Source organism: Ixodes scapularis, unplaced genomic scaffold (genome assembly GCF_016920785.2).
Source record: "Ixodes scapularis isolate PalLabHiFi unplaced genomic scaffold, ASM1692078v2 PGA_scaffold1__304_contigs__length_218370807, whole genome shotgun sequence".
In the NCBI taxonomy this organism is placed as follows: domain Eukaryota; kingdom Metazoa; phylum Arthropoda; class Arachnida; order Ixodida; family Ixodidae; genus Ixodes; species Ixodes scapularis.
This window is the reverse complement of record NW_024609846.1, coordinates 155050798-155075290: the sequence shown is the minus strand read 5'-3', so window position 1 is coordinate 155075290 and position 24493 is coordinate 155050798. Positions and strand designations below refer to the sequence as shown.

The 24493-nt window shown below is 44.9% G+C and overlaps 1 protein-coding gene across 1 annotated transcript in view; it reads right to left on the bottom strand.

Moving 5' to 3' along the window:
- LOC120843500 (cytochrome P450 2J2) overlaps positions 1 to 24493 on the bottom strand; it is an 86602-nt gene that overhangs the window by 42027 nt on the left and 20082 nt on the right. The window contains exon 2 of the mRNA XM_042290385.1: positions 718 to 820. Coding sequence (XP_042146319.1) covers positions 718 to 820 — 103 coding nt within the window. The remainder of the gene's footprint in view (positions 1 to 717; positions 821 to 24493) is intronic.

Here is a 24493-nt window from a genome sequence, read left to right as displayed (position 1 = left end):
TAAACTCGATAATTAGTTACCTGTGACTTCTACTATAAACACAGTCAATCCTTAGATGACATGAGGAGCTTTAGGCTTGCTAGCATCATGCACTAAAAGCCAATGGCGCATTTCCATGATTTTTTATTTTTTTCTTAAATCAGCTTTTTGGACGCTTCAAATGGGGGCCCGCAGTGGCTATAGGAATGAAAACTGTGAAACGTTTTAGAGCCATCGCTCGGATATGCCTCATACTTCAGGAACGATGACGTCAGCTACAACGAGCTCTGCTTGAAGCATTCCTTCGTGGCTCGACAGCTGCTGTGTCTGTGAAAGGTTCTCAAAATAGAAATATATTCGTGAAGGCTGTAAATGCTGGTCTCGCAACCTTGGTTACCACACGCGCTTTATATTTATCGTATCTTGATGGTTAAGCCAATATTTATGTTCATTGCTGCTGTGATTTGACTTTTTACCCAGGCATATCAAAACTAGAGAGCTCATTACCTAAGCAGTTCACGACTTTACATGTAGCAATACCTTTGCATGATTCACAAAAAAGTGCTCTTAGTATCGTCGTAGTTATACTTGGGACCGGATACGTGTTCGCTTTATTTCTCTAGTGCAAGTTCTGTTTTGTTCTGCAACCTTTACCCCGCCTCAAAATGTTAAGATGCTGAATTGTTAGTATTTAGATGACCTGAGATCCCCACTAATTTGAAGCTTCCTAAAACTTACCTAAAAACGGGTCCGTACTTCTTGGTCCAGTCAACGCACTCCTTGGAATAAAAATCCCCTCCTAGGAAAGCCAAGCTCCCAAGTAATGGAATCCCCCAGGGTCCTGGAGGCAGAGCCGCACCCTCAGTCTTGTTGCCCCATCGCCAACGCGAACACATTGACAGGATGAGGCATAAGGCCAAGCCCAGAGTCAGAGCGACCCATGTGGAGTACCAGGAGGCTGCATCCTGCACCGAAGAAAAAATTGTTGGCACTCAGTGTATTAGAGGAGTAAAATATTACCACCATGTTTATGATGTATGTGGTTTCTTTTCGTTGAAGCATCCTTCACTCGTTCATTCCCTCTCCTTTAGGCTATTCCAACAATTGTCTTCCCCGCTATGGTTCGTCTGCACAACTTAGCTCTGAAATGGGTTTTTAGCGTGCGTGCGATAGCTCTCTTGTGTAGCAATTTTGACACCGAGCATGCGCTAATTGCCCAACGACTCGGCTTTTTCACGCGGTGATAAGCGTTGGCAAGGTGTACACGGTACAGAGTGAATTTCTCGACACATGATGTAAGCTTCGTGGTAAAGCAGCTGGCCTCTGTAACAACAGGCCCCATCACATTCGTTTTTTTTTTTTTTTTCTTATGGACGTCACGATTTCGTTACCTGCTCCGTTAATAAAGAAAAAAAGATATCTTTTTTTCGTTTCTTTTTTTTACATCCAGAGAGAAGTCGAACACCTCTTTCAGGCTAGGATTTTATTACCGAGAAAAAAAAGAAACAGTTATCCATGTACAGCCGCAGCACTCCTGAGAATATTCTCCAAGTTGACTGAGGTTGCTTTTCTAAAAGCAGTTCGTCTTTTGATGTGAGGAAATGCACTGTGGGACGCCTTCATCGTGAACACAAGATCAGAGCACTTTTCCTGATTTTTCGCTCTTAGATAATTGGCAAATACGAAACTTCGTGGCCTATGTTGGCGGCTAGAGTGGGTAGAATTGACAAACAAGTAGTTTTGATGGCAGCCCTTTTGTTGAAAACTTTATACAAACAAAAATCAGCCGTATGGTTATTTATTACAAAGGTCTTATGCTTTCTACATTAATTTAGAACTTGACAAACACATTATGGTTCTTCTTATGCCTCGATCTCTCGAAAAATGGTTGTTACGCCAAAGTGGTGTGGCGGGCTGTTCACACACGAATCGCCCGAGACGGTACATCATTGCAAGGTTCATGTAGAACGGATGATCTATATCTAAAAAAAAAATGCATTCGCATATAACGGGGCATTAGTGAAACATCCAAAGAAATGTGCTAGGGGCTCCTTGTCCGGTTGTGTGAAGCTTTGCAAATACATTTGAACAGCAAAATCATGAGGGTCTTTAATTGCTTCCGTAATTCATTCAGAATTCTTCCGAAAACACCTTCCTCGTGCTTCTATATTTTACACTTTAAAATTGATCTTTAATATTTGATGGTGCTTCTGATAATTGAAATGAAAGAACTCACAGATATCTCTGAATACATCCTGTTGGGCCTTGTGGTGGTCTTGAAATTCTCGAGTTTTCAATTAAGAACAGTCACTCCGGGGTAATTTGTAGCCTCTGGAAAAAAAATGAATTATTAATTAACAATTAGTCGATGCGTACAGGGTGTTTGATACTAAATTGGACAATTTTTTAAAGAGGGTGAAAATTAGGCGTGCGCCATTTTTACCATGTAGTCGTATTTATTTAGGTCACGCCGTTACTTCCGTCATCGGCGCACCCACCAGGAACACCCTCCAAAGAGTGTGACGACATGATTCAAACGACGACGTCACTTTGCCGAGCGTCATTGAGGGCAGGGCTTGCGACGTTCTTTTTGAGCGTAAATTTTAAATGGGGCGAAAAATGAGAAAATTGATAAAATAATACCCAAAAAACCTTTTCGCAATTTATTTAAATTTATCTGGAATCTAATAGTAATTGCTGTCAATACTGCAATTCCCACATAACCCATACAACCAGCAATTAAAAGTTAATTAAAAATTTAGCTAATTATTCAGCTTACCGTGACAATGATGTAATCGCCTAAAGTGCACCGAGCTAAATGAATACATCGTAAAAACAGAACTCGTCGATCTCTCGTTTCATTAAAAAAAATTTGTTCGATTTGAAATTACATAGCCTGTATAGACCGTTCCATTGGGGTCATAGCAGAGAGGGTAAAAGAGAAAAAAATGCACTCCCCCTCTCACCCCGGACATCGTCTGCTCCGCCGAGTGGGCTGTAGCTAGCGTCCGGCTGGCGTGCAAACTCTGTTTAAAATCGCGTCATTTTGGAACTTTCAAGCGCAGATGCGCAGATTTTTGGTATGTCAGTTGTCGTGTAATACTATGCTACATAAAAAGACTCACAGGGTCCAATTGCGCTGTTACCTGCGTGCAAATAAAATAAAAAATAGGGAAAACTGTGTCAGATTGGCCGGTCTCTTTGGCGAAAAGTAAATCCGGTTGCTGTACTTTTCTACTATATAAAGTTCGTACTGGTGTAGGCCTTTAGCGATTATAAGTGGAAGTCTGAAATAATAAATAAAACGTGCTCTCCTGCCGCAATACACGCAATAGTTGAGGGTAGTACTGCCGGGTGACTCAACTGCTATTTAAGTAACGGAAAAAGGATATGCTATTTGATCATTTACCGAAATAGAGCAACAAAGAGCTATAGGCTGATTTTGGAATAGAAACAACTATTCTAAGAACACGAACCACTTCACAACGGCAGCCACGAGCGAAAGTTCGATGTTCCGTACTTCCCGCCGATACAGCCCAAAGATGGAGAACGGCAACCTCCCGGTTTGTCGTCTGCTAGCGGAGTCGGGCACGTGCCCTATCTCTCGTTTTACCCCGCCGAACCCGCTGAACTTCCCGGATGTGTGGAGAGGGCGCTGCGGTCGAACAAAATGGTGCCGCCCAGAGAGCCCTCAATGGAATGGTCTATATACACCTATCCGAAAAACGCTGCAAGGCCGCCGCCATGCTGCTGATGCTGATGCGGCTGGTGCGACTCTCGCGCCCTCTATCAGCTAGAAATTTTCTGCCACTCTCTGGGACTGTGAAAACCCGCTCAGCGCGGTTCTCTACCTACTTTTTTGCGGTTTTGCATTCGACGTTTTCTGGCCCCTTTTGAAAGTTTCCACTTCATTTTTTTTTATACGTGCTGCATACCCTTTTTGTGTTATCTTCCACTGTGAGAAATAAGTCTGGTAAGTGCCTGCCATTCAAGCTTTTCTGCTCGACATTCACGGGAAATGAGGGAGGTGAAGGACGTCGAACGACCCTCGACGCGATTTTCCGAACATTGTTCTCCCCCCTCCCAGAGATAATCCGCGTAGAATCCTCAGTCATCTCCAAAAATAGTTGTCGGGGTTGGGGACTTGGGGTGAGAAACGGGTCAGTCGCGTTTGTTTCTTTGCCTTGGTGCGGTTGTGAAAAAAGGAAGTTCTCCCTAAAACGTGCTCCAAAACGACGTCACCTCGGATTCCATCCGATCGTCAAGATGTGACTGTCGTCGATTGTGACTATGTTATTTGAGATCTTTCTCAAATAAATTCTTTTTGGATAACGCTGCATCGTGTGGTACGTACGATATATTGTTCGAATGTTAACACTTCCTCACTTGTATGTCCGTGTCCTGTCCATCGGTAAACACGTTATTTGTGAGCGTGAAAAATGCATGCCTTTCGGCCCTCTTCTGTTGCAATTTATTTTTGACAGCAAAGCGCTTTGTCGTTTCACATGTGGCGAATCCTGCGGCGCCGTCAAAACTTATCGTAAGAAAAAAAAAATGACTAGAACTATACATTCCTGCCGCATTCGTTCTGTCGCGCACCCAACAAAAATAGTTTACAGTTTTTTGTTTTGTTTTGCTTTTGTGTTTTTTTTAATGTGGTACAATGCTTTTTCGATGTTTTCGGGAAAACACATGTACCGTGATACACAAAATATAGCGGGAAAAGACGAGAATTTATCCACCAGCAGCGTTTGATACTACGCCTACGCAGGCTGCGGCAATTGAAATCACAGTCCACTCGGTTAGGGTTAGGAGGGACGCCGGTGAAAGTCTGGCCTCAAACTCAGTGACTGGGCTCGAAAACGGTTTGTTGCCCCTGGGGTCGAGTGTTTTTTTGGAAAAGGTGTATACGAGTAACATATGGAGCCACTTAAGAGCACTTGAGTGTCTTTCAAAGGGTTAGCAAGTCATGAGTGCATACAGGGTGCGGCCGTAAAAACTTTCACATTTGGCACGCCTAGCAAAAATCGAATTTCAAACATACATACCTGAAATTGAGCACACGAACGTCGTTTATACCAAAGGTTTTTGCCTATTTTTTTCAGACGTCAACTCGGAAGCAGCGAATTATTAGATAGATAACAAAAATGGCAGACGTGCAATTCCTATGGCCTATACCCGCCCGTTCGCCGTCTGCTATCTGGTTCGCGACGCCGCTCCCAGGTGGCGCACTGAACGCAAAAACGCGCGAAACGCCACACGCAAGACTGGTGTCGGGCGAGATAATCGCGATAAAAAGTGATTTAAACGAATTATATGAACGATTATTGAAATTACCTGTTTCAAGTCAAGTTTTTACAGATCGTCATGCAAACAAGAAGACACCATGATGCGACAAGATCATTTATTTACAGCCTGGAATAGCAAGTGGTGCTGCTACCGTTGCGGACAGGTTCGTTTTGAGTTATCATTTCATTCTGATTTTTACAGGGCCGCTGTAACACATAAAGTAATTATTTTTTTCATACAGCTTGGGTATAATTAACACACATGTCGCAAGACATTTTTGTAAAAAAAAAAATCATATTAATTGGAGCAATATTTACGGCGCTGGAGTCATTTCGGATGACCGGTGATAAAATGGCTGGTATTTGAGAGAGATAGTCGTCTTTTTGCTGGTTTCCCATTGGTACCTTTATCAGCAACCTCTACTTTGCTCTTCGCGTGCGGCAAGCAGCACGAGAAAAAGTAAGAGGGAAACTAATAGTTTAAATTCCGCCAGGAAGTGGAAGTTGTGCGTTCATCCAATTGTTTATTCTTGAAAAATACATCTTCTGATACGCCTCTTCTGTCACCGCGATTTGAAATAATGTTGATGCTGCAGCGGCCCTTTAAACGACTAGGGTTCGGCCGATTCGATGTGCCCGCCGTTTACAGACACGCAAAGCCGAAGTCGAGCTTCGTACGCCAGGAAAGCCCTTTCGCACATCCCATCGTCGATCTCGAGGAAAGCGCCCTCAATTTTTTCTTTCAGCTCTTCGATGCTGGGGATCCTCTTCTTGTAGACAAGTCCTTTTATAAATCCCCATACGAAAAAGTCGTACATATTTAAGTCGGGGGATCGTGGAGGCCAGTCCATATTATCTGATCCCCGACCCATCCACCGCCGAGGGAACGTGTTATTGAGCCATGCGCTCACACCCTTTGCGTAATGGGGAGCCGCCCCATCCTGCATGAATATACAGTTTTCTTTTGTCATGTGGTACCTTTCAAGCTCAGGGAGCATTTCCGTCTTCAGCATGTCCAAGTAGGCATCTGCGTTAACGGTGCCATCGAAAAAAAAGGGGCCCACTATGCCTTCACGCCAAATCCCACTCCACACTGTCACCTTCGGTGAATGGAGATGCCGTTCGTCCACTGCATGAGGGTTATCGCGAGCCCATATCCTGCTGTTCTGGCGGTTCACACGTCCATCTAGGTGAAAGTTTGCTTCGTCACTAAATAAAAGAAATTGCAGGTGCCTCGGGTTGCTCTTAATTCGCAACAACTCCGCCTTGCAAAATTCTAAACGTCGGACGTTGTCGCCGTCGTGCAGGGCTTGGACAACTTGCATCTTGTACGGGCACAAATTATTTTTCCGCAGAATCCGTCGTACGCTTTTTTCCGAAATTCCAAACAACCTGGCTGCTCGTCTTGTTGACAATTGCGGGTCGCTCTCGAAGACAGCAAGCACCGCTTATATGAGCTCCTCATTTTTCAGCAGGCTCTCACGTTCACTGACTGGATTCTTCTTTTTAAAGTCTTCTCCACTCATAAAACGATTCGCCCAAGTCAAAATAGTCGGGCGTGAAGGCGGGCGTTTATGAAATGCAGTACGAAATTCTCGCTGTGCTGTGGTCACCGAGTTCCGCTCTACGTACCACTTGACTGCCTGGGCACACTCACTTGCCGAGTATTGCGGCATCGCAGGGCGGCGCGGAAAATATTTTGATAATAACTGCAGAAGATAGTGCAACAAAAACAATAAATGGGAACAATCAAGATGCCTCAGCAGCGGCACTCTTGATTCCCAAGTTGAGCTTTCACCGGGAACGGACCCGTCAACAGATAAGCAGACGACAAAGGAAGACGCACGTTCGTCTGCTTTAGAACATATTTTTATTAAACGAGGGCGTCCGCCAGTTTCTAAATTTCAAGTAAAATGGCATAATCATTCACATATTTTGGTAAAATCACTTTTTTTCACGATTATCTTGCTCGACACCAGCCTTTCGTGCGGCGTTTTCCGCGTTTTGGCGTTCAGTGCGCCACCTGGGAGCGGCGTCGCGAATTAGATAGCAGACGGCGAACGGGCGGGTATAGGCCATAGGAAATGCACGTCTGCCATTTTTGTCATCTTTCTAATAATTCGCTACTCCCGAGTTGACGTCTGAAAAAATAGGCAAAAAACTTTGGAATAAACGACGTTCGTGTGCCCACTTTCAGGTATGTACGTTTGAAATTCGATTTTTGCTAGGCGTGCCAAATGTCAAAGTTTTTACGGCCGCACCCTGTATAAACCTTTATCGTTTCACAAGAAAGCTGCGATGGCTTTTGCTCTGACCTACAAGCTTATTTTCTTTAAATCAGGGGGTGAAATCTCACTGATCTCTATACTGTTTTCTAATGTTTTCCGAGTTACTATTTCTGTCTGAGTGTCGTTACGTTGAATTTTACTGTGAGTATTTTTACTCACTTCAACGGTGTTGTATCGACTACAGTATATAGCCACACTACGCAGCCCTCCTCCTCCGTATGTAATGCCCTCCTGAGGACATTTGAGAGGAAATAAACAAATAAATAAAAATATAGGTATTCTACACATATTCAGCTGTCAAGATTGTTTACAGAAATGACTTAGCTTTCTGGTGCACTAATATAAAAGGTGTACGGAATGTCCAAAAAATTTTGGAGGCCTTTCGTGAGAGCGTGATTTAAATCACTATTTGAACCTTTTAGACGCGTTTGCAGACTTAACCAGCTCGCTCATTTGTTAACTCGGTTCTCAACCTGATACGCATTTTTTTCCTTTTTTTTTTTTGCTGCGTTTCTTAAAAAAAATATTTTCTCGCACCACCGCTAAAGTAGAGCTTTATAGTTTAGGTTAGGGGTTAAAAGTGTGCCATTCGGTAAACATCCAACTGGTTATGAATTTTCCTGTTTCCTAACCTTTTCATAACCAGGTAGACATCTATCTGGTTAGGATTGTTTCTGTTCTTTAGTTTAGGGGTTCACACATGGGCGCACTTATGGGTCACACTTTAGGGGGGGGGGGGGGGGGGAGGGGGGCGTGTGAATTTGACTCGGGGTAGGAGGGAGAGGGGAAGGGGCACACCGTTAAGGAGATGTAATGTCGCGAACAAATTTAACGTCGCAAACAAAGATAACTTCAATTACACCGTGAAGGTGAAATTTATTTCTGAACAAAAACCAATATATGTCTTATTATCTACGTAACAAAATTCCCCCTCGGGGAATAGAAGGAGCTCGGTCGCCCTCCCCAATCCGCCCTTCCCCTTTTTGACTTGCAGCTGGGTTCACAGCATTAAAAAACAAAAACTAGGAAAAAAGAGTTAAACATCTTAGAGCTGGGGTCTTCTCGATCTCAGATCGCTACCTCGAAACGCACAATTAAATACACTCCATGTCCCATATAGAACGGCTACTCATGTACTTTTAAGTTGAAAATGTACGTTTCCCTAGAGACTTGTGATATTGAAAATGTTGTACCCTCCCTTCGACTGTTTCATGAAGGGAATGATGTTCCAAGCGCCGTCGAAGTTTCTAGGTTAGCGTATTTTACAAGCACGTTTATAACAGTTGGGAGGTTTAGTAGATCGTTCCGATGACCCTGACAACGATACCCTATCTTCCGCTGGCATATTAGCGCATGCGTCGTATCGTTATCGGGTACGGTTATGGGACGTCTTGGAACGGTCTACTAAAACTGTAGCTTCAAACATACTACTCATAATTGTCCCTGTAGTCCAAGGGTACGTCAGGCCCATCGTGGTATGCAACACAGCTGGACGGTGTCCTGGCGATAAAATATGATCGTAAAGAAATGTGTGTCCTCTTTGTGTTCGCGTACGTTTTACTCGATTCAATGGGTTTTCTAATCTGGTTACTTGTATTTTGAATGATAAGATTAAGCTTTTTTTTAATAATATTTGTGTTCGGAGTAGCGACTTCTGTAAATTTACTTGTTTCCTGAATTTAGAAATCTAACTGGAATTAGAATATGGAAAGGTGATTTGCTTAATACGAAAGGTAAAGCAAGGCAATTGCTTTTTTCAGGCATTCTGGAATCATCCGTGAGTGGACCCGGGTGTTGTAATTTCATTATTTTTGTGTAGGTAAGCTTTTGCGGCTTCATTATATAGAAAACGCGTAACGTTGGGTTGTGTTTCGTATCTAAAACAAAGAAATCACAAATTGAAATATGAAGATTTTTTTTGCTTTTTTTAGAAATCGATTTTAACTTCGGCTCCGAAACAGCTAGAACACATCTGTATGCAACTTGCAAAGTTGAGATTAAAATATAAACGGCTTGATTGTTGCGATAAACCCGGAGAGCACATAATGTGTGGTGCGGGCATTATATGTGTTACGGTTAGGTATGCCTGGCTCAAGGAAAAGTTGGGTCACTTCGGATGCGGTGCACACACGACACTCCTGTGACCCCCAGGTTCATCAGAAAGATCTAGAGAAGTTTAAATGTATTCAGGAGTGGAGTGCGCGAGGAGCATACGTTTCAATTAGGAAGTTTTTGTTGGTTATGCAAATGCCTTGTGCTTTACTAAGTAGTCCATCTTACTCTGCTAAAATACAATGTATTTGCCGCCGCCAGATTTTGCGTTGTTGGAACGGCTAGACGCACCCTGCCACTGGGTTTTTTCTGCCATCATTATAGGAACGATCTACTGAAACTCACTATTAAAGGGGCACGGAAACAAAAAATGAAACTTTCAAATTTCGTTCGGAAATGAGTCAAGCATGACGGACGATAACCGTAAATGATAATCGCACGTTTGTATTTTGAACGACTGGCTATATTTTTCGTTCGAAACGGTGCACTCGAGCAAGCGCTCGAAGAGAAGCAAACGGAAAGCGCGATGCGTCATGGAATATCCGGCGCAAACAAAAACAGAAAGACAAAATTCCCCGTATTTGTGACGCAACGTGACGTGGCGTGACGTAACGTGGTGGCGTTGTCAGCGTTGTGGTGGTGCACGAAAACTGCTGCACGAAAACGGTCTACTAAAACTCCCTATAGGGAGTTTTAGTGGAACGTTTTCGTGCAGCCGCTCTTCAGAGGAGCGCGGAATTGCCGCTGCGCTTGCGCGCCGATGGCCTTGGCTGTAGAGTTCCGGGCAGCGGAGGGGCTTAGTGGAGGGGGAAACACGGTTTACTAAAACTCGCTAAGCGTCAGCGCGTTACAACCGAACCATTCGAAGTACCCGTGGAGTGACGAGCGTGTGACTGGCACAAGGAGCACGCAGCTTCCACAACACTGTCAGCTTAGGGCTGAACGGGGTGAAGAAAGCAACTTTTTTCGAGCTTTGAGCGGCGGGCTAATCTTCTATCTTCTAGGGTAGAATGGCTGTGTCGGTTGCACGAACGAGGGTCTGAGAAAGTGGGGAGTCCTTCCTTTCCGTCTTCTTGGACCGTTTGGTACAATGCGCGATTTTTGAGTTGGTTGAGCTAGGAGGAAAGCTAAGAAGGAAAATGTTGAAATTCCAAAGAGCGGCGCTGCTCCGAAGGAATCTTCAACGTAACGACTACGTAGCAAGTTCCCCAACGTTGCTAGATTACTTCCCAAATAGGCTCCGCATGCATCCACCGGGTGCACATTGAAAGATCGTTTACTTAGCTCTAAAATTAGTTTTCTTGTGCCTTTCAACAGAAGACTGTTGTTTTTGAGGTTAGAGTGTAACATGCAACAAATTCCAGCTAGAAAATGAGCGCTGGTATTTCGTTTCCCTACCCCTTTAAAGGGCACTGAAGCGGTTTTTGGAGAAGCTACTTTTTGGTGCGATGGCGTTAAGGAAGTGTCAGTGAATGAGTATCTTCAGTTTTAGAAGGCAGAACTGCCTATTAATCGCGCAGGAATAAAATACGTGCGGACTCTTTTCTGTACTTGCGAGGACCAATGAAATTATCGTATGTTTGAAAATTTCGGCGGTCTTTGTAAAGTTTCGCTAAAGAAACAATTTTCAGTTCATTTAAATATGTTGTGCGTGATAATTTCACAAGACGTAAAACATTTCTAGTTCAGAATACACGATACTGCAATTATCGTTTCACAAACAAAGGACTACGTTTTCTCCTTGCCTTCCTCCGCGGGGGGTGAATTTCCCGTTCCCCAGGGATGCGCGGAAGCGCACGTATCTCCGCGCGTTGCAGGCCGGTCGTGCCGGTCGCGGGCCGACCGGCTCCTTCTATCCGCAAACGTGGCGTCGGCGGTGATGGGCGGCGTGGACGGCGTGGTGAAAGCTCATCGTTACGCGTAATAGCGCTATCCTTGACTGTGAATTTTCGTCGTGTGTCGCTATGATAACCCAGCACGTACTAGAAGGGAAGATCCACCTACGCGTGCGGCGATGTCGTGGCGGCACTCTTGAGACAGCAGAAACGCCCGTGCCGTCGTGTTTGTTTACTTCGACTACAGCGGTGCTTTCTAAGCATTTGTGTCCTCGAACATCGTCCGGATTTCCAATTTGGCTCATTTCATGCATGTGCTCAAGTTCATGGTATTACTGGCGCGTACCGTATAAAGGATGCGAATTTTCACGCGTTTTCATCAACGGAGAAAAGTGATTAGTGTTGGCAATCCTGAACGCTCGCAACGTCTATCTGATCACGAAATCATATTTCTACGTTGCAATATCACTGCTAAGATTACATTGTCTTTTATCATCGTAGAAATGGCGTGTGGCGATATTTGTACTATTGAAATGTCGTGTATTAGAGTCCTGATCGTCCAAGACGGCGGACTGCATCTTTTTTTTTTTTCATCCACTGTACCCTGCAAGCCTATCAAAAAAAAATAATAAAGCTTTAGGCTATAGAAAACTGTCTGTCTATATTCTGTTACGGCATTGCGTAGCAGTGCGTCCCCTTTTTAGAGGGGCCGCTGAAACAGCTGACGGCGGCGTAAAGAAGCGGTCGCCGTACTGCCGACACGCTGCGCTTGTTGCAGTGGTTGCAGGTGTGTGTACGCGCGGCGCAGAGCGGTCGTTCCGGTCGCTCCGGTTGCAGCGGACGCAGTCGTAGGTACACGCTCGTTGCACATGTCTGCTTTGAACCAGCTTTACCTTACCCCCCCCCCCCCCCCCCCCCCCCCCTGTCCTCCGGAGGCGAAAATCAACGTGGCGACATCGTTTGACATCACGTACCAGAGGTAACGCTGCGATGTCAAACGTTGGTTTGGTTACGACTTGCCCCAACCGCAAATCGAAGAACGCCCGAAAAGGTCTGCGTTCCGTCGTCCTCGGAACCCGAACATGACTCCGAAGTGCTGTTATCGTCCACATCGCACGTCGGAGTGACGTCATAGGAAATTATCCCCCGGTCGGCTGTCCGCCGAAGAATTTCAACCTCTAACGGCGTCAGGTCCTCGAGCGTAGAAAACTCCGCCATGATCAAAGCTCGAATGACAAAGAGGTTCGGCCGATGTGGCTACCTCGGGATCACTGCGCGACGGAACGTCGTCCAACGCCATTGGCCCGAGATCCTTTTGATAAGCGTGCGAGGACCAATGAGAGTGGTTTCGTTTTCGGATGGATCCGACGTTTGGCGGCCTTCAGTTACATTTTTATTAAAGAAATGATCACCGTATGACTATACTTTTTGGTTTTGAGGGGTACTTAGGGCGTCTAAATTCATCTGTCATCATCAAAACACGAACTCAAAAACCACTTGAGTGCCCCTTTAAAGAGTGTTAGTAGATCGTTCTGATACCTCCGATACCCCCCATAACGGTAGTATGCATGCGCAAAGGCGATGGTAGATTATTGGGTATCGTTGTCGAGAGTCATCGCAACAATCTACTCGAACTCTCTATTGTCGTGTAAACCCGTCAAGACAGCGGAGGCAACCGTGTCTGCTGTTTTAGGGAATCAGGTATGTTGGTGTGGCGGTAACAGCCCTCTCCGTCGGCTCAGAGGGAAGCCGCGACAGCGTTGGCAGCGTTTAAGTCAGTGACGAATTAGGTCCGAACGAGTACACAATTGATTTTCCTTTTCTTTCCTACTTCCTCATCGCTAAAAACAACACGTTTACAGCCCGATACGCATGCCTTCTCTCGAACGGGATGTTTCCAAAACGCTCGAGGAGACTTGGCGCTGAAGGGGCGCTTGTTAGTGCAAATGAACTCAGTAGAGTGTACTATCCTAGTATATGATTCGAAGCTCTGCTTCTTCCGAGAGTGCGTGTAGGGTATTGAGTCTTTGATGCTCTTGGATTACGGGGAGCCCATTGTGCCAACGGAAGTAATTTTGCGGGGAGGAGGTTTGTCGAACCCGATCATTTATCTGTCAGTAGTTGTGTTAAGCAGTAACGTCACACGCCCCGTGCGCCATGCGTTAGTGCGCTACGATCTGATTCATGACGTTGTGGAATTACACGGGGAGCGTCAGTCAGGAGCTAGCAGGGCGCGATGACGATCGCCCGTTCACACAGACTACCGTGGTTCATATTGTGTTCGGCCGTTTGCGCTGTCTTTTCCCTCCTCTCGTGGCGCTAAGCAAAGTCGTCGACGCTGCGGATTCCAACGTCTAGGGTTCGCTTCCCACTGAGCCGTACAGTAAATTTCACTTGTTACAATTAATTACGTCTCATTGAATGTACGCATGAAGAATTTCGACTGATAATTTCTTCTTTTTGGGTGCTTACGCATTACCTGCTAGGAGCTGTTTATGCTTTGTGTTGCCTCGGCCTGTGGGTAGCGCTTGACACTTTTCGCCTGAAATACGGCCCATCAACACATTATGTGTTAACCTTCGACGTTAAATTACACTTAGCGTTATGTACACGGTGCGGACCTAAAGCGCAGCGCATTTGGCACGATTTAGTCACTTTCGAATACCTAAACGCCTCTCCAACATTACGAGCTACCTTTCAAAGATCTACTATCAATCGGCCGTGTTGGATTTTCCTTGGCTATGCCAAGATTTATTCGAGAGAGGGAATAAACTAACCCATGAGTTTCTTTTTTTTTTTTTCTTTCTAAATGTGAACTGATCAAATTGGGTATAAACACCGCGGCATACCTGGTCAAATGGGTGTTTAATATTGTGGTAGACTGTACATACCTGAAACTGTGCATGCAAACGCCGTTTAGCAAAACGTCTTATGTTTAATTTTTACAGGTCAGCTCATATGTATTGGAGTTAGAGAAAAAAAAGATAACAAAAACGGCGATCCTGCATTGCCTGTGTCCTATACCGGCTTGTTCGCCGTCTGCTCATAAGTGTCCGAGCTCGCTCTCATGTGGGGCGCTGAATGCAACAACGCCCAGAACGCCATAGAAGAGACTTGCGACAAGCAGGGTAATCACAAACAATCATAAATTAAAAAGCAAAAAAAAAACATGTGAGCTATGGGTAGTTTTATTTTGCTATTAAAAACATTCGAACGTCTTCTGTTTAATGAGACATGCGCCAGGCGAAAATGTTATTTTTTTATTATTATTTATTATAATTTATAACCGAATTAAATTTTCACAGCCTGCAGTGCATAATATTTCCTTTGATATAGTTGGTCGTTTTATGTTCTGGATTCAATGCAAGTGCAAAACAAATGTTATTGTAGAACCGTGGGGCATAACAACACACTTAAAAGAGCCTAGTAAAATAAGCTAAGTAGCTTCTTTTACACCACTGAGGGCAATGGACGAGAAACATATTTTGTGCGAGACCATTGCCGCATTAGAGACTTTTATATACCAGTGCTGCGTTAGAGATTTATGGTCGTTTATGGGCGCAATAAACAGACATGATGATGCTAATGATGATGATTAAAAAAAAATGAAATCGCAAAAACGCCGTTTTCGAGGGGCCACAAAAATTTATATATTCTGCTTAAATATAAGAAGAATACACTCCATTAAAACCTTGATATTTGTATTCCACATATGCTTAAGCAAAATGTATGCATGGCCTCCGAGATCTCGAAGGGCCCGCGCGAAGGCTTCTACGACCATCCCATTCGAGTCGCTCCCCAGCAGTACGAGTGTAATTGCGCTAACTCCGTCGCTCGCCGCGAGGGCGCGACGTCTGCCCAGTCGTAACAGAGGGGCGAGCCGTCAGCGTCACCGGTTGAGATCTGCACTGGTACGAGCCAGACCGCGGGCCGATCTCGGGCTTCACGGCTACATTCATGAAGGGCCAGGGCCGGGCACGGGCTTCGCATTCAAGTTTACAAGGGGGGCCAAAACAGGTCAACCCGACCATTAACTTTTTTTTATAGCGGCATGTTCTTTGGAAGTGTGTTCCAGGGTTGGGAGACGAACCATAGTGGGGGGATAAACAGGTGATGAAGCATGTGTATGTGCGTGTATGCTTTCGTACGGTTCGGCGTGTGCAGCGCATGCTCTTCCAGAGGACTAGCGGAGCGGCGTTCCTTTTGGTTCCCGGCGGCGCTGCCATTATGCCATCGCTTCTCACCACCAACACGCAGACACACGCGGCTACACAATGCGCACCCTCGCCGGCGTAAACTATCTGTACGTACGAGCGCTTGCATCCCCAATATCGGTGAAGAGCTTCCCAGGGGGGTACCTCTCCTGAACAATCTCTCGCAGACCACCGCAAAAAATGGCAACATTCTTTTTATTTTTTATTCTTTTTTTACGGTTGAGCGCAGCGAGACTGGCTAATTTAGAACTTTGCCCGTTTTTTGTTCAAATCCGTCGTGATGTTTCCCTTTCTTTCCAACTGTGGCACGTGGTTCGTTTACTTCTCCTTGTCATTTTTGTTTTTCCATCCTTTCCGCGCGTGTTTGGTCGCAGAAAAGAAAGATCGGGTGATTTTTCTTAACAAGCTGCCTAGGCATGCAGATTGGCCTAAATAATAATAGTAACAAATAAAAAAAATGCTGACAGTATTTACTATCGGGTACCGTCATCAACTTATGTGTAGCAGTGGCGAGCGAGCTGCCATGCCGCGCAAATTCGGAGCTATTTATACTGGGCGAAAATAAAGCGCAGCTGGTCCGTGAAATTTAGCTTTCGGCCGGGCCTGGCCGGCTGTCGGAAATAGGCAGCGTGCCACGGGCAAGTGCAGCCCCAATAGACGACGGGCCGGGCTGGGCCGGGATTCTAAATATCGGCCCGTGTAGACCTCTAGTCGCAAGCATCGCGGGTGGGTGGTGTCAGTCGTGTCGTCGTGCTTCATCTTGCGTTCTCCCAGGCTCACAAAAAAAAAAAAAATAATAATAAAAACAGTTTCGTTGATTGTTGATTTTACTGAAAGAACTGTATATATATATATATATATACACGGAAGAAAACGCATCTGAGACGGTTGTTGGAGTTTTTAAAACATATTATTGGTAAAGTTGGTCGACGTTTCGGCCTGAGCCAGACCTTATATATATATATATATATATATATATATATATATATGTATATATATATATATATATATAATAAGTCAAAGATACGTACTGTCGGAGTTACTAATTCGAAGTCTATTACGACGTTTCGAGCGGGGACTGCTTGAAACGCCGTAATCATAGAGTTATTATAATGTACGCTAGAGGTTCAACTGGCGCTAGTGTCTATGCGACTTCCGTGACGCAAATTGAAGCAGACAGCAACCAGTCTACTTTTCCAGTCTTCCTGTGTATTCCTATGGGAAAGCGCGCGTGCATTTTGTCTCTTCGCCGGAAAATAACGCGGAACACTTTGGTTATTTGGGTCGTACCGAATAGTATGTACCTTGATTAACACTGTTAAAGTGTAATTGCTTTAGTTAGCGCATTTTTCTTCATCAGCGACCGATGTTTAACTTCGCTACATTTCAGTCCCAAACGTGTGTTCCGCAGCAGGTGTGTAGAAACAAGCGACGATTAGAAGCAAAATTACAATTGAAAGGAATGTAGAGTGTGTTCAAGGCTCGCCAGCAATCCGGCGACGCTTATATATTGATAATATACCAGTCCTGTCACTATATAAAAATGACCCCGTCGTGCATGAGCGGATAAAAACATCCAAAACGTAGAGAATAAAGTCCGTGGGCTATAAAAGTTGTCTCTTTGTATTGTTTTCTCTGCCGGGCAGCTTTTATCGGGCGCTTGTTCTCAAAGATTTCGAGCGTGCGAGTGATATTTTGAACGTAGAACAAGCAGCTTCGCTCAGAGCAGAAACAATAAAACGGTACTTATTTAAAATCGGAATAGATTACGTGGCCTTCAATTAATTTTGATCGTATATGCACGTGTAGTTACTGATCCGGTGTTACTGCGTAGTTCTTGCCGTCTTTCTTAATTTCCAGATGTTCTTCGTTCGTTTGGCACGTATATCCCCCACGCTGAAAAGCGCCGACGTCGTGTTCGCGCTAACACTGTCCGACAGTGCACATAAATACCCGTACGAAGCTGTTTTAGCACCGTTTTCAGTGCGATGAATTCGAGAGAAAAACGCCGTAACTGACCAATTCTTTCGTCGGCCTGACTGAGAAATGTTCCAAACTACCTAGTACTTACGAATTATTTGGGGTATTTGCTCTTATGATCGAGCGCAGGGAGAAAATGCACTCACTTTTTCCCATAGAAATGCATTACCGGAAGTCAATTTTCGACTGGTTGCTGTCTGCTTCAATTTGCGTCAGCACACTAGCGCCACTTGAACCTCTAGCGTACATTATAATAACTCTATGGCCGTAATAAACTTCGAATTAGCATCTCCGACAGTACGCATCTTTGACTTATTAACTTTTCCCGGTCCATTGTATTTATATTTAGCTTACTTCACCTATAAATAAATAAATATATATATATATATATATATATATATATATATATATATATATATATATATATATATATATATATATATATATATATATATACCCTGTCTGTCATAGTCATGCTTATGCTTACCAAGAATGGCCGTACAAACTTCTCTATTACAATCCTAGAATTTTCGTGATCATCTCTTGTGGCGCAAATAAAACTTTAAAAAAAATTTAGCTTCGTACAGACATGCATATATATATATATATACATATAATGTATGTATGTCTGTACTAAGCTAAATTTTTTTTAAAGTTTTATTTGCGCCACAAGAGATGATCACGAGAATTCTAGGATTGTAATAGAGAAGTTTGTACGGCCATTCCTGGTAAGCATAGGCATGACTATGACAGACAGGGTAGCGTATTGAAAGAAAATGCTCGAAGGCATTGCATCGCAAAGTACTTGGCGTCTAACCAACAATTTGATGCAATTTGATTTTTGACCATGCTAAAATCTGCAATCTCCTTATTCTTGCAGACAGGCATCAACAAATCTCCCTAACTACACCCCTTGCCCCTTCCTCTAAAAAAGGGCATGTTGTTGCGCTCCCGCCGCACCTGTGTATTCTTATACCTTCATACGTTTATACATTCATTTTCGCTTTTTTTTTAAGCCTCGTTCGTTTACAACGTGTTTGAAATAATTCTGGCAATGCTATAAGCGAATGCTTGTCATATGTAGTGCGTAGATGCGCACTACATATGCGCGCAGTTCTAGGTGCGCGCAGTTTGAGCGGCAACGGTGTGCCATCTCACGGGCGAGGAGGAAAGCAGGCGGAAAGGCGGAAACATTTGCAGACGATGAACACTTTCGGCACCGCCTCGAAGCTCGTATTGTAAACGCGGACCATGAACTACGTGATCACGTTCGAGCAGTTGGAAACTCTTGGTACCAAAAGCTCTCTAGACATTGGCTTAACAAGCGCAAATGACTAAGAAGAGAATAAGAAAAAGGACAGTCTCTCTATTTAAAACACTAGCCCACCGGCGTCATCTATCGGGTAGTGCAAGAACACGCACTATGTATGCGAAATTGTCTTTTATAACATTGTCAAATTTGTGTCATGCACAGTGGTAAAATAACACTGCGCAAAACGTACAGAACTCTATACCTGTCTGTTAGAAGTGTTCCTAGAGCCACTCGATACGTGGCGCCAATCTGTGCCAATGTGCTAAGCGGTTAAAAGAAATCACAACACACTCGGTAAACAGTTGAGGCTGCTTCACAGACTTGCGTTTGATGAAGACCCGGTTCTTGCGGTATGTTACGCCGAAAGAGCACACTGCCACGCTGACGCCATGGGTGAGGTGGCCCTGGAACTGAATTTCACCAGCTCGAAGGTTTTGCTTAATTTGCGAGATCTAATGTGCGCAGTATCTCTTTGAAAGGGTCGTTTATAACACTGACAAAAGCTTTTTTTTCGAGCGAAACAAAGAACGAATAATGCGCTAAAAACATTATGAGTACGCACGAATATACAAGGTATACAGGGTGTGTGCACCATTTTCAGCCACCATGACAGGGGGATAGAGAAACTTCCGGTTTTCTTATGTTTACCTTGTGTTTGACTGGGTAGGCGACGACCCTTGGTTCACCAGCGAGCGATTCCGTGAGAGCTACGCTCTGGAAATTCCCCATGTGTCGTGCTTTTAAATTAGCCGATGCGTAACGGCACGAAAAAAATGTCAGGAGTGATGTTATTTCAATTATATCGAGGCGAGGGGCGCCACCAACGAGGCAGAGTGCCTTACAGCGAGAAACTGGAAGATGAAAGTGACCCCCAATTGGACGCCTCCATGTTGCACATTTTTGACCGCTAGACACGTGACCTTATAGTTTTACGTCTAGATTATAATTGCCCATTGATCTTTAATAACAGTAACGACGAAATAACTTACGTTCCGCTTGCTTTAAATCCAAAAAGTGCCTTACAAAAAAAAAAAAAAAAAAAAAAAAAAAAGCTTGTGCAGTTTTTTAATGCCTCCGCTAGACGCCGTCAATCGCGGTGCTGTATTTTGGGTTTTTATTGGAGCTAGATCCTAATCTCTGAGGCTAACTGTATTAAAAAAATAGTCTATCGTGTTTTTAAAGCGATCGCAATGCGTTCGGCAGCAGTGCGCGTCAAGGAAACAGCGTACTAATCATCTGTATCTCTGCAGTTTGCCGGCTACTCGTGGATTCAAATCATCGAAGATCACCACATCATCATTAGTCACTCACGCTGCCACGGGCCAAGAGACGCAGCGACAACAGCGCAACTCACGGCAAGATCATCTACAAAAGAAGCCAACACGCCAGCCTCGTCTTCAGTTCGGCAGCAGTGCGCGTCAAGGAAACAGCGTACTAATCATCTGTATCTCTGCAGTTTGCCGGCTACTCGTGGATTCAAATCATCGAAGATCACCACATCATCATTAGTCACTCACGCTGCCACGGGCCAAGAGACGCAGCGACAACAGCGCAACTCACGGCAAGATCATCTATAAAAGAAGCCAACACGCCAGCCTCGTCTTCAGTTCGGCAGCAGTGCGCGTCAAGGAAACAGCGTACTAATCATCTGTATCTCTGCAGTTTGCCGGCTACTCGTGCATTCAAATCATCGAAGATCACCACATCATCATTAGTCACTCACGCTGCCACGGGCCAAGAGACGCAGCGACAACAGCGCAACTCACGGCAAGATCATCTATAAAAGAAGCCAACACGCCAGCCTCGTCTTCAGTTCGGCAGCAGTGCGCGTCAAGGAAACAGCGTACTAATCATCTGTATCTCTGCAGTTTGCCGGCTACTCGTGGATTCAAATCATCGAAGATCACCACATCATCATTAGTCACTCACGCTGCCACGGGCCAAGAGACGCAGCGACAACAGCGCAACTCACGGCAAGATCATCTATAAAAGAAGCCAACACGCCAGCCTCGTCTTCAGTTCGGCAGCAGTGCGCGTCAAGGAAACAGCGTACTAATCATCTGTATCTCTGCAGTTTGCCGGCTACTCGTGGATTCAAATCATCGAAGATCACCACATCATCATTAGTCACTCACGCTGCCACGGGCCAAGAGACGCAGCGACAACAGCGCAACTCACGGCAAGATCATCTATAAAAGAAGCCAACACGCCAGCCTCGTCTTCAGTTCGGCAGCAGTGCGCGTCAAGGAAACAGCGTACTAATCATCTGTATCTCTGCAGTTTGCCGGCTACTCGTGCATTCAAATCATCGAAGATCACCACATCATCATTAGTCACTCACGCTGCCACGGGCCAAGAGACGCAGCGACAACAGCGCAACTCACGGCAAGATCATCTATAAAAGAAGCCAACACGCCAGCCTCGTCTTCAGTTCGGCAGCAGTGCGCGTCAAGGAAACAGCGTACTAATCATCTGTATCTCTGCAGTTTGCCGGCTACTCGTGCATTCAAATCATCGAAGATCACCACATCATCATTAGTCACTCACGCTGCCACGGGCCAAGAGACGCAGCGACAACAGCGCAACTCACGGCAAGATCATCTATAAAAGAAGCCAACACGCCAGCCTCGTCTTCAGTTCGGCAGCAGTGCGCGTCAAGGAAACAGCGTACTAATCATCTGTATCTCTGCAGTTTGCCGGCTACTCGTGGATTCAAATCATCGAAGATCACCACATCATCATTAGTCACTCACGCTGCCACGGGCCAAGAGACGCAGCGACAACAGCGCAACTCACGGCAAGATCATCTATAAAAGAAGCCAACACGCCAGCCTCGTCTTCAGTTCGGCAGCAGTGCGCGTCAAGGAAACAGCGTACTAATCATCTGTATCTCTGCAGTTTGCCGGCTACTCGTGGATTCAAATCATCGAAGATCACCACATCATCATTAGTCACTCACGCTGCCACGGGCCAAGAGACGCAGCGACAACAGCGCAACTCACGGCAAGATCATCTACAAAAGAAGCCAACACGCCAGCCTCGTCTTCAGTTCGGCAGCAGTGCGCGTCAAGGAAACAGCGTACTAATCATCTGTATCTCTGCAGTTTGCCGGCTACTCGTGGATTCAAATCATCGAAGATCACCACATCATCATTAGTCACTCACGCTGCCACGGGCCAAGAGACGCAGCGACAACAGCGCAACTCACGGCAAGATCATCTATAAAAGAAGCCAACACGCCAGCCTCGTCTTCAGTTCGGCAGCAGTGCGCGTCAAGGAAACAGCGTACTAATCATCTGTATCTCTGCAGTTTGCCGGCTACTCGTGCATTCAAATCATCGAAGATCACCACATCATCATTAGTCACTCACGCTGCCACGGGCCAAGAGACGCAGCGACAACAGCGCAACTCACGGCAAGATCATCTATAAAAGAAGCCAACACGCCAGCCTCGTCTTCAGTTCGGCAGCAGTGCGCGTCAAGGAAACAGCGTACTAATCATCTGTATCTCTGCAGTTTGCCGGCTACTCGTGGATTCAAATCATCGAAGATCACCACATCATCATTAGTCACTCACGCTGCCACGGGCCAAGAGACGCAGCGACAACAGCGCAACTCACGGCAAGATCATCTATAAAAGAAGCCAACACGCCAGCCTCGTCTTCAGTTCGGCAGCAGTGCGCGTCAAGGAAACAGCGTACTAATCATCTGTATCTCTGCAGTTTGCCGGCTACTCGTGCATTCAAATCATCGAAGATCACCACATCATCATTAGTCACTCACGCTGCCACGGGCCAAGAGACGCAGCGACAACAGCGCAACTCACGGCAAGATCATCTATAAAAGAAGCCAACACGCCAGCCTCGTCTTCAGTTCGGCAGCAGTGCGCGTCAAGGAAACAGCGTACTAATCATCTGTATCTCTGCAGTTTGCCGGCTACTCGTGGATTCAAATCATCGAAGATCACCACATCATCATTAGTCACTCACGCTGCCACGGGCCAAGAGACGCAGCGACAACAGCGCAACTCACGGCAAGATCATCTATAAAAGAAGCCAACACGCCAGCCTCGCCTTCAGTTCGGCAGCAGTGCGCGTCAAGGAAACAGCGTACTAATCATCTGTATCTCTGCAGGTGAGAAGCACTTATTTTTTATATAAGCCTAAAACGTATCTTTGCACTGCTGCCGAACACAGCATCGATTTGTCTTTTTTGTCTGTTTTGAGTGTGTGAAGTACGGTGACGTCGGGTCGCTGACATGACTAAAGAAGTAAAAGACATTGGGAAAACTATCGATGAGCTAAGACGAGAGATGAGAGCGGACTTTCGAGCCCTAAAAGAGAGTGTCAAATACTGTAATGACACCTGCGACGGAGTCACCGAGATTAAAAACGAAATAAAGGAACTTCGGAAAGAGGTCCAGAACGTATCCCAAAAAAATGAAGAATTGATCGCTGAAAACCGTAAGCTAAATGCTAAAATCGAAGAACTAGAACAGTATCAGCGGTCCAACAACCTCGAGATAAAGGGCATACCAGAGGAAGGTGATGCATACGACATAGTTCAAAGAATAGGAACGCTTCTGAACGAACCAATCTCAGGTTCTGAGATTGATGTGTGCCATCGCGTACCCACATTCAGAACAACAGAAAAAAACATAATCGTCCGCTTCGTGCGACGGTCCAAACGCGATGCGGTCTTGCAGAAAAGCAAAAAACAAAGACTGACAACAAAAGACCTTGACTATGGCGGAAGCCCCAGCCCCATATATGTGAATGAGCATTTAACGGGTGCAAACAAAAAGCTACTGGGAGCTGCGATCGCCCAAAAGAAACTTGTTGGGTGGAAATTTGTGTGGTCATCTGGGGGAAAAGTGTTTGCTCGAAAGGATGAACATGCCAACGCAGTCCGAATCGCTGGCATGTTTGATGTGGCATAAATTGTGAATTAAACTATAAGCTAGTACTTTGGAGTGCACACAACACTTCAATAATGGAAACTACCCTACCCGATTGTTATTATTATGACTACAATGCGTTCAATAAAAAGTACAAAGAAGGTAAACGCCAAATTTCAGCAATTCATTTAAATGTAAGAAGCATAAAGAATAAAGTTGATAACCTAGAAATATTTTTGCATTCGTTGAATGTGCACTTTAATGTAATAGCACTTACGGAAACCTGGCTGACAAAAGAGGACATGGCGCCAATCATGGACGGTTATAAGTGCGAAATCATGAGCAGAGATAAGAAAAGGGGGGGGGGTATCGCTATTTATATTAAAGATAAACTACAGCATGAGGTTGTAGATGACTTGTCCAAAATTGATGCAAACATTGAAAGCTTGTGTGTTAAACTATCAAATACTGTTGTTCTTGCTTTATACAGGCCACCTTCGGGTAATATATATGAATTCATGACCTTTCTTGATGATGCACTGTCTTTCCTGGGATCGCTATCTGTGCCATTCTTTATTCTTGGCGACATAAATATAGACACAATTTCAGATGACCTTCACGCTCAAAATTTTCGTGATATTGTCAACC